We start from the raw sequence: 13,476 nt of genomic DNA, 5'->3' as shown, positions 1-13,476 counted from the left end.
CACTTTTGTAGCAAAGTGACGTTAGATTGCTGCATGCAACAACATCTTTTTGTCAATTTGTATTTTTTACATGCAAAATACAAGATATACTCTGAGATGTACTCTTTTTAACCAATCAGATTGCAGTTATTTTTTGGATCGCCGATAAAGTTTGTATTTCTCACTTCTTTTACCTCGCGAAGATGTATACAGTTACGATTTCTTCAAAAGATCAGTGTGTAACAAATATCGAACGAATTGCCTTCAAAAGATCAGTGTGTAACAAATATCGAACGAATTGCCTTCAAAAGATCAGTGTGTAACAAATATCGAACGAATTGCCTTCAAAAGATCAGTGTGTTACAAATATCGAACGAATTGCCTTCAAAAGATCAGTGTGTTAACAAATATCGAACGAATTGCCTTCAAAAGATCAGTGTGTTACAAATATCGAACGAATTGCCTTCAAAAGATCAGTGTGTAACAAATATCGAACGAATTGCCTTCAAAAGATCAGTGTGTAACAAATATCGAACGAATGCCTTCAAAAGATCAGTGTGTAACAAATATCGAACGAATTGCCTTCAAAAGATCAGTGTGTAACAAATATCGAACGATTGCCTTCAAAGATCAGTGTGTAACAAATCGAACCCTTCAAAAGATCAGTGTTACAAATATCGAACGAATTGCCTTCAAAAGATCAGTGTGTAACAAATATCGAACGAATTGCTTCAAAAGATCAGTGTGTAACAAATATCGAACGAATTGCCTTCAAAAGATCAGTGTGTAAACAAATATCGAACGAATTGCCTTCAAAAGATCAGTGTGTAACAAATATCGAACGAATTGCCTTCAAAAGATCAGTGTGTTAACAAAATCGAACGAATTGCCTTCAAAAGATCAGTGTGTAACAAATATCGAACGAATTGCCTTCAAAAGATCAGTGTGTAACAAATATCGAACGAATTGCCTTCAAAAGATCAGTGTGTTAACAAATATCGAACGAATTGCCTTCAAAAGATCATGTGTAACAAATATCGAACGAATTGCCTTCAAAAGATCAGTGTGTAACAAATATCGAACGAATTGCCTTCAAAAGATCAGTGTGTAACAAATATCGAACGAATTGCCTTCAAAAGATCAGTGTGTAACAAATATCGAACGAATTGCCTTCAAAGATCAGTGTGTTAAAAATCGAACGAACGAATTGCCTTCAAAAGATCAGTGTGTAAAAATATCGAAATTGCCTTCAAAAGATCAGTGTGTTGTAACAAATATCGAACGAATTGCCTTCAAAAGATCAGTGTGTAACAAATATCGAACGAATTGCCTTCAAAAGATCAGTGTGTAACAAATATCGAACGAATTGCCTTCAAAAGATCAGTGTTGTTAACAAATATCGAACGAATTGCCTTCAAAAGATCAGTGTGTAACAATATCGAACGAATTGCCTTCAAAGATCAGTGTCAGTGTGTAACAAATATCGAACGAATTGCCTTCAAAAGATCAGTGTGTAACAAATATCGAACGAATTGCCTTCAAAAGATCAGTGTGTAACAAATATCGAACGAATTGCCTCCAAAAATAATGGGGCGAATTCGATTAGCTCGATTGAAATTCGATAGCTTGTCGAATTCGATAATCATTCGAGTACTTCGACAGGATAGATTTCAGTTGGGTAAAAGAGAGGTAAAAAGACTATAAGTACCTCAATTTAGTTGGGACAGGGTTAAACAATTTGGAACTCATTTACCGTCGTCCTCAGTTGGTCATGATCTAGTCAAATTAGAACCTTCCCGTCTCCGTGGCTGAAAAACGCACATACATAAACTCGATATTATGTCTGCATTGGTCGAACCATCCTTCCTTCCTTTAACGAGTCAAAGTGGTTTGCGTGATGTCGTGATAGGGAATTTTTGATAGTGTGATTACGTGATTTGGAATTTTCTTTTCTTGATCAGAGGTTAAAACCTGATTGAATTTTTGTCGTGGTGCTTGATTTGGATGCGTGGATGCGTGATTATTTCAAGTTTTTTGCTGATTTTCGTGATCGTGATTTAAGACAAAAAATTGCGTGATATTATGATCAGAGTTAACGCTGGGGGAGTCTCTTTAACCCATTATTAAGAGACAGACTTGCGACTTTTGATATATGAGAAATAGAAAATTTACCGTCAAGACCACAGTTCAATAATCAATGCCGGCTTACTGACGTCTGAACTGACGTCTGACGGGTCGTCAGTAACAAAATAATATATAATTAATTAACCTAGTAAGATAATCATCTCCTAATTAATTTTAATAACTTCAATACGCTGAATCTGTAATGTAGCTGTTATGTGGTCAAGCAAAAGGGTCCTTGTTGCATTTTCGTTGAAAGTATCATATATACATGCAAAATAACATGAGAGAAGACGTCAAAATGGCAATTTTAAGGTCGGTCAAAATTTCTTTCCTTTTGTTGTTTGGTCAGCTATTTTGTTCCTCTTCACCACACAACTATAGGTTTTTTCATTTTAATGCCCTAGCTGACACTTCAAGAAATAAGTCATACGTAAGCCTTGCCATATGAGCACATACTCGTTTAGTTCGATTTTTCTTTTTTTCTTTAAGGTACCTTTAGTGCCTTTAAAACTCTCCTCATTTTACTGTCTCGCGAAAAGTCAAGATAATACGCATTAGAAAATACCAATATTTGTACTATGGTATGACGATTTCATGTTATTTCATTACGATTATAATCAATGTTTTTTTTTTCGGTTACTACGACAGGAAAATTTTGCTCATGTCAAAAATCTTTTCCTCTAGCTGTCGCATGCTTTGGTTCCCATCCTTTAGATTTTCTTCATTTGGGTCTAAATCATCACTCGTTCCCTCTTTCCTTGCTTTACTCACTACTTAAATCTTAAAGTTGATACGTTTTGATATTTACCACTTATTGGCCTAGCCTAGAAATCTAAGCCAGATTGATTCATTCTTTAAAATTCCGTACATCATAAAAATCATTAAAGCGCCGATAACGCTATATTGCCTCTAGCCGTGTCTTGGCCTCGTAAAAGCTGACTTGGTTAACCAGGCTATTATTGGCCCAGCCTCTGGCCTTACATTAGCATGTTTCTGTCCGTGGTGCTGTATGTCCGTTTTTGAAGGAGATTAATTCTTTACTAGAAATTCTTTTCCGCGTTTTACATGATTGCAATGGGTTATATATTTCTCCTAGTTTTATATTACCGATAAGAGTTACAAGGACCTGGTTTGACAGTTTTACACTGGATATACTTTTTACGCGTATTGTGTGACAAATTTTTGAGATGAGTCGATAATTTTAAACAAGCTACATATCTGCATTACACGTTTTTGTATAAGAACATCCAAAACTTTTGGAGCTTTCTGATGTTCTTAACTCTTCGAGTTTTTAGCCTAGGAAGAATGTTCTCAACGTGCTCTTATTTTTACAATCTTGTGAGTATTTTTGTACATTTTCCCTAAGAATTCGGGTGTTTTCGAGTCCGCAAAGCCTTAAAATGTTCTTAACTTGTTCTTATAACATGCTAGCCAACGAAGCCTTATGTTCTAATATAGCCCAATATAGTTTGTTCTTGTAAAAAAACGTGCACTGGATTGATTGCAAAACGAATGTGACCCACGATAGTATCGTAATGTAATTTACCTTTGCCCCGCCCCCTCCCTCATTACAAAAGTTCTTTGATGTTTGGCTCACACATTTGGGAATTTTATTGCGATCGTATTTTTATTCTTCGTTACATGATATTATCAGTCATCCTTAAACTCTTCAGAACGTGATCGTGAGAAAATTTTTCAGCTAAAACCGCAGTTTCTGGTTTCAAAAAGAACATTTTTGTTTCAGAGAAGTGTTATACGAAAATTGATTTCTCAGCTGGTTTTGCTTCCCGTTCTGAAATGCTTATCCATCGACCTTTTTCTGAGATTCTGCTATTCAAACCAAATCTCCAATGCGTTTTATCCTTGAATGAAATGACTTCACCGTTTACTCATGCTCTCAAAACAGATATTTAGTTAAAAATTACTCGGTTAATCTCAAAAGAAGTCCAAAATCATGTCTTGCACGACCTGTGCTTTCTAATAGAAAACAGGCTTTATTTCAGTTTTGCTAAACTGTAACCCTTGACTATACATACGTTCTTATACGTTTCCTAAGCTCTTGTTGATTTTCACCAATTTCTTTACGATTTTTTGAAAAAAAGTTTGTTTTTCGATCGGAACTATCTATTCATCTTCTTTTTCATCTTCTTTGCTTATTTGGAAGAAGTTTTTTTTTCGAGTTTGTTGTTGTTTTGTAAGTACGAAGTTTAATCTAAAATCCTGGAGAAAATTATCAATTTTAACAGCCCATCTCTTACTGACCCTCGATTTATAATAGAAACTGAAAAGTAGATCCTTTGTGAATAAAATTTCTTGAGTTGGCTTGACCTTTGGAAAAAATCTATGAAAAATACATTTCAATCTTAGCCTGCATCTAGTTTTATAAATAATCCTTATCAAGCGCTTTCCTTCACTTGATCTTAAGGTTAATACTTTTCTAGAAGACTGACATCCCTTATCCTTCCGAGTTAAGTTGTCCTTAACTTAACCCTGTCTACCTATTCTTGTATAACTTATATAATCTGAAAGATGCAAATTATCTGATATTCGTATAAATCTTATTGTCTTTCTGTCATTCTGTGACACAGCATGGGCTGTCTTAGCCTTGTGATAAAATTCTTTCAAATATCAAGATTTCTGGATCATTTTATTGTTCTTTTTTGCAAGAAGTTCCAAGTGGTATGCTGAGTGAGTTTTTACATTAAAGAATCTTTGAGGGTGAGAGAATAGTCATTAAAATACCGTATTTGATAAAACTAGAGATAACTAATTGTATATGTCGAAAATGTTGTCAAAATCTTTATACATTTGTGGAAATTTGAACCAGCTTTGCTAAGGGAATTGATGTTTGGAATGCGGCAAAAATCTGACTTTCTCGATTTGGTTTAAATTGCAAATTATATATACATCTTCTTTCAGTCTGCGCCACAATCAGTTTTATAGCGTGAGATGCTAGGCAAATCGATCTGCCTAGCTAGGGTGCAGTATGCAGTGGTGGCAAGTCCTAATAAGGACGAAACGCATATGCTGCTCTGCTGCCAGCCAAATCTCCTGAAAGGAGATAGTTGGTCAGAAATTCTATGAATTTCTTCACATATACATAAACTTGTTTGTATTTGATTCACAGTACGGGGGATGGGATATCACCATTTCATCGGATAGTCGCCTTTATATGATAGCTTGTGATAATCTTTTTGGAAAGTCTTCACAATGAGTTGCTTAAACGATGAACTAAGTCTATAATACTCTGCTAACGATGATGTCGAAAAGAAAGTCAGGATGCTCTAAAAATGACTACTAAAGACTTTTTGCTTAGTTTCAGGCTAAGTTTGCTTAGCTACAGTATCGCAGCAAATATTTGGGTCAAGTTGAACATTTACAAGAATTTTTGTCATTGGATTGGTCGTTAACTATTCAAACAAAATAAACTTTTATTATATTTTTCTAAAGAAGGCGTCATCTCTATTCTTTTGAATAACCAATTATGTGAGCAACTTGTAAAAACTTCAAGACAACTGAAATATTTTCGTGATATTGGATGTGATTCCTGTTAAACGAAGGCCTTTTTCTAAATCAAGATTTCGTATTTCGTACGAATTAGTCTATTTTCCAAGCATTCCTGCCTGAAATCCTATATTCAAAGTTCTCATTTTACTTCATTTTCCAGACATTGTAACCATGGGAACGAAGAGCCCAGACCTCTCACCAACCAATGAGAGACGTCGGAACAGTTTCACACATTTGATAGATAAACATATCGTTAGTTCGTACTTGAAAACTACAAATCGAGGTAGCAGTAGTCGAAGGGAAAGCACTCAGTGTGAACACAACAAAGAAAAAGCTCACAAGACAAAATCTTTATCTCCCTTATTTCCAAGACGAAGGAAGCGTGAAGAATCGAAACCACAGGAAAACCAAGCTTCATTATCTCCTTTAACTGCGGCAAGAAGGGCACGATCTTCAACAACTCATAAACGACATTCGGGAGATAAACGTATGTGGAGACTCTCGATGGCCTTGAAACCATCAGAAGAAGGTCTTTTAATGTGGGTAAGTTACAATCATCTTCAAGCCTTTATAGTTTTGAAAGCTGAAAACAAACACTTATCTTTCTTTGCCGATCAAACATCTGAAATCGACTTATCCTAACAACTGTACCCAGCTGGCACACAACGTTGTTTCGACGTTCATCTAACGTTATATGGACGTTGTGAACGTTAGATAAACGTCGAAACAACGTTGTGTGCCAGCTGGGCTAACATAATGGTGGTCAGAATATGTTGGCATTTCTGGGTATTTTAGCGTTCTGCAGAATTTAAAGTTCGGGTGATAATGACATTTTCAGGCTTTCTACACTATCTAATAGGATATTTCGATTTGGGAAGGGTATAGTGGCTTCCAGGCTATATCCTCAGCCTAGTCAGACAATTCCCAAGCTTTTGGATCCTCAGATCCTAAGTGTTAAGTCTAAAAGTTGATAAAAGTCAAAGTTAAAACACTACTTTCAAACCCTAATTTAAGGTGCTTAAAAACTACTTGCGGTTTTTGAAATCTTTCAGGGAGATTCCTCCTTTGCTAAATATTATAGCCATAGTTGTAGCTAAGTGAAATCTATGAATTTATTTACGCTTTCGGAAAAATATCGTATTCGGTTAATTTGCGTTCCGTAAATTAAATCTTTTCGGACTGGCGCGTGGTATTCAAAAGGGTTAACAGATTACAGTTATTCACAAGTCGATCGAAACTCTCTCTAACTAGTAGCTTGCGTATGAGCAGAACAAGATTTTTCAACATGGATGCAGATCAGCCACCACTCACAAGGAAAAGAACTACAAAGAAAACATCAACGTCTACGATAACTAAACCCAATACGTCAACAGGTCAGGTCAATTTATTTCAGCTTAATCCAGCAATAATTAGTACAGATGGAGAAGAATTCAATCAGCCACCGAATCCAATTAATACCCAGGCAGGCAATCCCCTTCTCCAACAACAACCACCCCAAGATCCTTGGGCCCAGCTGAATTTGTTCCAACAGAATATTTCGAATATGGATCAAAACAATTCAAAAGTTGGATCCAAAAAGAGACGATAGCCAAGCTAGCTTATCCAAAAGATGACATTTCTTCAACCGTCTCAAAACGTCAAAAAATCATCAGGTTAGCTGACAAATCCCCCGCTGGTTGGGACACGGTGAAAGAATACGTTCAGGACGAGCTCGCCAGTGATAGTGACGATGACAAAAAGATGAGACAAGCTGAAAACCGAGCAATAACGAAGAAGAAGCAGCAAACCAAGGTTCAAAAACCAAGAACAACATCTTTTCAACCAAATCTGTTTGGGCAACGTTTTCAAAGTCAGCCTTCATTCGTCCAGCCTGCGTTTGTTCAACCACACCAATCGCCATTGATCAATCCACAACCGCAACGTTTTGTAATTCCACAACAAGCTACTTTGACGAGATTCCCAATGCAGCATCATCCAGCGAACACGTGTTTTCACTGCGGATTGCCTGGTCATTGGAAACATTCCTGCCCAAATAAAGGCAAAGGTATAAAAATTAATGATTCTGAAAATCCCACTTATAAAGTTAAAGGAAATTTAAAAAGGCATATAGGCTTTTGGGAAGAAACTCTACAGGCCAATGACTTTATACTCAATATTATTCGAGATGGTTATCGCATTCCATTTAGATATTTGCCTCCCTCATATGATTTACCAAACAATAAGTCTGTTTTTAAGGAAATCGATTTTGTCGAAGACTCTGTTAACGACCTAATTAAATTTAATTTTGTTTGCGAAGTTGCGAAACCTTTCATATCTAGTCCTTTGTCAGTTGCTTACAACTCCAGAGGTAAGAGACGATTAATCCTTGATTTGAGTTATCTTAATCAATACATTTGGAAAGAAAAAATTAAGTTTGATTGGAAAATGTTTGAAAATTTTATCGATTCCGATTCAGAAGCTTTTTTGGTTTAAATTTGATTTGAAGAGCGGCTATTTTCACATCGATATTCATAAAGATTTTCAGAAATATTTGGGTTTTTCTTGGACATTCAAAGATGGGACGAAAAAATATTTTCAATATACTGTTTTACCTTTTGGTCTTACTTCAGCTCCTTTTCTCTTCACAAAAGTAGTCAGAGTTCTCATCAGATACTGGCGTTCATTCGGTGTCATGATCGCTTGTTTCCTTGACGACGGCATGGCACTTGAATATTCTAAAGAAAAAGCAAAAACTAACTCAAAATTTGTTAAGGATTCTTTAGAACTTTCAGGGTTCGTAGCCAACAACGAAAAATCAGAATGGGAACCTTCAGTAAAAATGGAATGGTTAGGTATAGTCATCGATTTTGAAAGCAAAACTTACTCTATAACAGAACAGCGCATCTCTTCTCTTCTCGCATCAATAGACGATCTTTTCTCTTCTATCAACAAAGCTTCTGCTAGAAAACTTGCGTGTGTTGCTGGTAAAATAATTTCTATGAAATTTGTCTTGGGAAATATTGTGAGATTAAAAACACGTTTTCTTTACAAGCGCATTGAAAGCAGAGTCTCTTGGGATAGGCCATTTAATCTGTCAAATTTTGATGACGTAGTTGACGAGTTATTATTTTGGAAGTTCAAACTGAAACTTCTTAAACAAAGTGAAAAAAAAATTTTGAAAATGTGATTTTTTGGTGTTTTTCAGCATTTTTGAGTGAGTTTAGGCCAAAAATTGAGAAATCTAAAAAAAAAATAATTTTTGCAATTTTTCTTTAACCCTTTGAGTGCCAGGGTCCTTTTTTCTAAGTTTTTTTTAAAAAATCGCTAGTTCAAACTTTAAGGGCTTATATCTCCTGATCTAGAAGGAATTAGAAGCTCGTATATAGCTCGTTGGATAGCTTAGAGTCTCTTCTTTCTTTTGGGCGCCTTCGGCGCCGCCCGATTTAGGAAGGGCGTGGTGGGCGGCGGCCAAGGGGGGGGGGTAGGTTAGGGAATTAAAGCAGTCAGGCCCGCTGCGCGGACCTGACTGAACTGATGAAAAGGTGCCCAGTGGTAAATTTCAAATCAATTCACTAGAAGACAGAATAAAGTAAAACAGGGCCAAATTTGGAGGTTCTTGGATCACTCGTTGACCAAAAATAGTCAAACAACGGTCAGAATCTCAAAAAAGTGAATTTTTGTCAATTTTTTGCAATTTTTTGACTTTTTTGCTTAAAATTTCGCTGGAAAGACTCACTTTTGAATTTTTTTTTGCTTGACCATAAAGGACAATCTAATTCCTACGAGTTCGACCAAAAATAACGATTTCTAACTCAAACTGGGCATTACAGGAGGGCTTCGCCCTCCTATATAGCCCATGTCGTATATATACGACATCGGCACTTAAAGGGTTAACAATAGGCCTATAATTAAGTACGAATCACCTCTTCTTAAAGTCTATTCAGATGCCAGTGATACTGGGGTAGGTGCTATCACTGAAAACAACATTTGCTACCGTAATTTGAATTTTGCCGAGAAAAGCGAAAACTCTACATTTAGGGAATTGCTAGCCATTTTGCATGCAATTAAGTCTTTTGATATTCTAATAAAAGGAAAGTTTTTACTATGGCACACAGACAATTATAGTGCAGCTATTATTGTGAGAATTGGTAGTAACAAAACAAATTTACACTATTTAGCGACAAGCATTTATGATGCGTGCAAAGAGAAAGGCATCAAGCTCACAGTAACTTGGATCTCTCGAAAACTTAATGTTATTTCTGATAAAATTAGTAAATCGATTGATTATGACGACTGGATGACTTCTAATTCCCTTTTTCAGTTTATTAAAAATAAATGGGGCCCTTTTTCTATAGACCTCTTCGCAGATAACAAGAATTCGAAGTGCAAGCGATTTTGCTCTAAATATTGGTGTCCAGATACTTTCAGAGTAGACGCCTTTTCTTTCGACTGGACAGACGAAAACTGTTTTATGGTGCCTCCTACATTTCTTATTGCTAGATGTATTAAACATTTTTTATCTTGTCAAGGTTCAGTTTCAGGAGTTTTAATCGTACCTTTTTGGCCCTCTGCAGTGTTTTGGCCATTAATTGTTGATAGTACTCAAAAATTCAAAGGATATATTTCAGATTACCTTTTCTTTCCTTCGACAAAAAATATTTATTATCCCCAGGGGACTTTAAAGAGGCATTGATGTGCAGTCAGAATGATGATATACCTATCTTTGTTTTGAGGATTACAAAATAAAGGAAAGTTTGTTTTTTGTTATTTCAAAGAAATCATAATTTCTATTTAGACGACACTCTAGCACAAGTGATTAATTCTCAATTTGATGTAAAGGATCAGTCATTGAAAGAGATCGTGTCCTTTCTGCCGAATTTAATAACTCAATCAAGAGCATCAAATACCACAAAGAAGTACACTTGCTATTTTCATCAATGGGAAAGTTGGTGTTGTAGCTTTCAAGAAATCAACCCTTTACCTACACAAGAACAATATATTATTCTTTTTATTGTAGCTTCATACCAAAGTGGAAAATCTTTTTCAGCCATAGAAGCAACGGTGCATGCAATAAAGTATTTTTCATTCTTTGATAAATGTCCATTTCTCAGACAATTCTATGATAAAACACGTATTAGAAGCTGTAAAACGCATGCTAAATCATGTTGCGCAGAAAAAGTTAGCCCTTACAGTCGAACAATTGTCTTTAGCTGTTGAATATTTAAACAAGGATTGCAGTCTCAAAAATTTAAGGATGAGAGTCATTATGATTCTTTCGTTCACCGGATTTCTAAGGTTTAGTGAATGTCAAAATTTGAGAAGGTCCGATATCAAAATTTTTAAGGATTATCTGATGTTATTTATTGAGAAAAGTAAGACGGATGTCTACAGAGAAGGACACTGGGTTTTGATAGCCCGTACTAATTCCAGGCTTTGTCCAGTTTTGAACTTGATTAATTATCTGAGAAAAATAAATATTGATGATATTTCTGATGAATTTATTTTCAGGGGGATAACTAACGTTAAAGGGAAGGAAAAGCTGAGGAAAGCCAACAAGACCATCGGCTATTCGACTATTCGAGACCACTTCATTGTTGCGTTGAAAAGTGTTAATTTGGATCCAAAATACTACGGACTGCACAGTTTGAGATCCGGAGGTGCATCAGCAGCTGCAAATATGGGAGTACCGGATCGATTGATTCAAAAGCACGGTCGGTGGAAGACCACTGGAGTTAAAAACCGATATATCTCGGAAGATGTTGATAATCTTTTATTTATTTCAAGAAACTTAGGTCTTTGATTTAAGGGATAGTCGCCACCCTTCTATTTGAGTTTTCACTTTACACATGCTATTAGTTTACAGCCTTTCGGTTCGACCCATTACTATCATAATAAAATGTGGAACCTGTCTCGCGTTATACACATTGTGTCTCTTGTTTTTTACTCCCTTTTATTCCTTTAAGGCCTTATCAGTCTTTTATTTTGGAGAATAAGGAAATAAATAAAGTTATTTTCGTTTCGAAGATAAGAAAATAAATGAATTTATTTACGCTTTCGGAAAAATATCGTATTCGGTTAATTTGCGTTCCGTAAATTAAATCTTTTCGGACTGGCGCGTGGTATTCAAAAGGGTTAACAGATTACAGTTATTCACAAGTCGATCGAAACTCTCTCTAACTAGTAGCTTCTCTAATTAGCAACCCTCTGAGTTCATGATTTCCATCCAGAATTTTAGCACAAATTTAATCTCAAAATAATTATGTGGAATTTTTGTGAAAAGATGTTTATTTACGTACATATTGATTGTGTCTATACATGCCTGGGTGCATTTTACATATGCCAGGGTGCATCGATTTTCAGATATATTCTATTGAATATACATGTGATTGAAGGATGTGGGTATCCTTTACCTTCTCTCGAATTTTTCAGTCCTTACGGTTTCTTTCAAACAGCTCAGTTTTCAGACAGTCTGGGCACCCAATTTTGACCACCGGGGTTTGAAAGTTTTTGTCCAGGGGATATCGGATTTTCGAGTTTTGGTTAGATAAAAGATAGATAAAAATTTGCGTCAGGATCGGATAAATCCTTTTCTCGTGGTTTTTTCAGCAGAGGTAAAGTAATAAGACGGAGTCGAAGTAGTTTTTGATTATTTTATTTAGTTTAAGGAAAGGCTTTTCTTTAATTGTTGTACCTAGAAAATAATTGTATTATTTTAGAGAGAGCCAGCCTTTCGGTTCGACCCATTACTATCATAATAAAATGTGGAACTTGTCTCGCGTTATACACATTGTGTCTCTTGTTTTTTACTCCCTTTTATTCCTTTAAGGCCTTATCAGTCTTTTATTTTGGAGAATAAGGAAATAAATAAAGTTATTTTCGTTTCGAAGATAAGAAAATAATAGCTGATATACGGAACTTCTTCATATTTAAGCTTGTCTCCACAAAATTTTATGGGTGTGAATCCGTTTGCTTCTTTCCACCTAGTAAGTAAAAAATAAAAGATTTAGCATCTTTTCTATTGACGTTGCAGGATGGTGAAGGGAACGTTCTTTTTCAAGATGATCGCCATTTTACTTCATTCCGAAGAAGCAAATCGTACAAAGAGAAAGGATCCAAAAAGTTTACCGCTAACCCAAAGAACAGTAAGTTGTTTCATAGTTTCATATTTCATATCAGGACAGTGTCTGCCTATTGTTATATTATGCTGATATAAGCAAAAACAGTTTTTCTTTTTCTTTTTCTGACCAATCTTGTTCCACATCCGTGTCAATCCAATGTAAAAAAGCTTGTGATTTAAAAGTGATGAGTAAGCAAATGATGTCACTCTTATTTAAATAACAAAACCTTTAAATCTAGCTAGTTGTTACAAGTACAACGTTCATGGGTTTAATAAGTGTACCTTACAGTATGTGAATTCATTATAAGTTTCTTCTATTTTCATACGTGCTAAGATAGGCCATTATTTCACTGTCGAAATGAATAGTTGGTAATCAAGACTGATTTCGCCACTATAACGGCTTCCATTGGTTAAACGCCAAACAATCCAAAATTTTCGACCATAACAGAAAGTCGTTATCAGAGCAAGGTGGTCGTGATTACCCATTACTCCTTTCGACTGGCAAATAGCCTATTTTGAAGGGCGATTAATATTTTTTTGCGGGAGGGGTGGAATAAAGTTGCCTGAAAAATTCTTTGGATCTAATCGTCGTCAAATTATTATATGACTTCACTTCCAATCGACGGTGTTTGATCTGAGTGGGACTAAAAATTGTGATAAAGAAAGTTTCTCTGTAACTATGGTGCGAATGATCATAACAATTCCAGCAAATTAAGTTTTCACTGAATGACTTAGACAATTTAATTCATTCGGCAAATCCCTTTTACAAA

General features: G+C 35.6%; 1 protein-coding gene and 1 long non-coding RNA gene across 3 annotated transcripts in view; one reads left to right on the top strand and one right to left on the bottom strand.

Moving 5' to 3' along the window:
- Positions 1–13,476, top strand: part of LOC136800393 (pleckstrin homology domain-containing family G member 7-like) — a 64,685-nt gene that overhangs the window by 386 nt on the left and 50,823 nt on the right. Inside the window, exons 1-3 of one of the 2 annotated variants that reach the window (XM_067057043.1) lie at positions 2,373–2,415; positions 5,771–6,153; positions 12,620–12,731. In XM_067057043.1, the coding sequence (XP_066913144.1) occupies positions 5,782–6,153; positions 12,620–12,731 (484 nt within the window). In that variant the 5' untranslated portion in view covers positions 2,373–2,415; positions 5,771–5,781. Of the gene's footprint in view, positions 1–2,372; positions 2,416–5,770; positions 6,154–12,619; positions 12,732–13,476 lie in introns of those variants that run through there. The other variant, XM_067057042.1, reaches the window with a different exon arrangement.
- Positions 7,548–8,589, bottom strand: LOC136800388 (uncharacterized). The gene is made up of 3 exons (XR_010845703.1): positions 8,474–8,589; positions 8,202–8,324; positions 7,548–7,634 (listed from the first exon to the last, which is right to left on the bottom strand). It is a non-coding gene; the product is annotated as an uncharacterized lncRNA (long non-coding RNA).

Source organism: Clytia hemisphaerica, unplaced genomic scaffold, assembly GCF_902728285.1.
Source record: "Clytia hemisphaerica strain Z4C2 unplaced genomic scaffold, Clytia hemisphaerica genome assembly, whole genome shotgun sequence".
Lineage (NCBI taxonomy): Eukaryota > Metazoa > Cnidaria > Hydrozoa > Leptothecata > Clytiidae > Clytia > Clytia hemisphaerica.
This window is presented reverse-complemented; position numbering and strand designations above follow the sequence as displayed.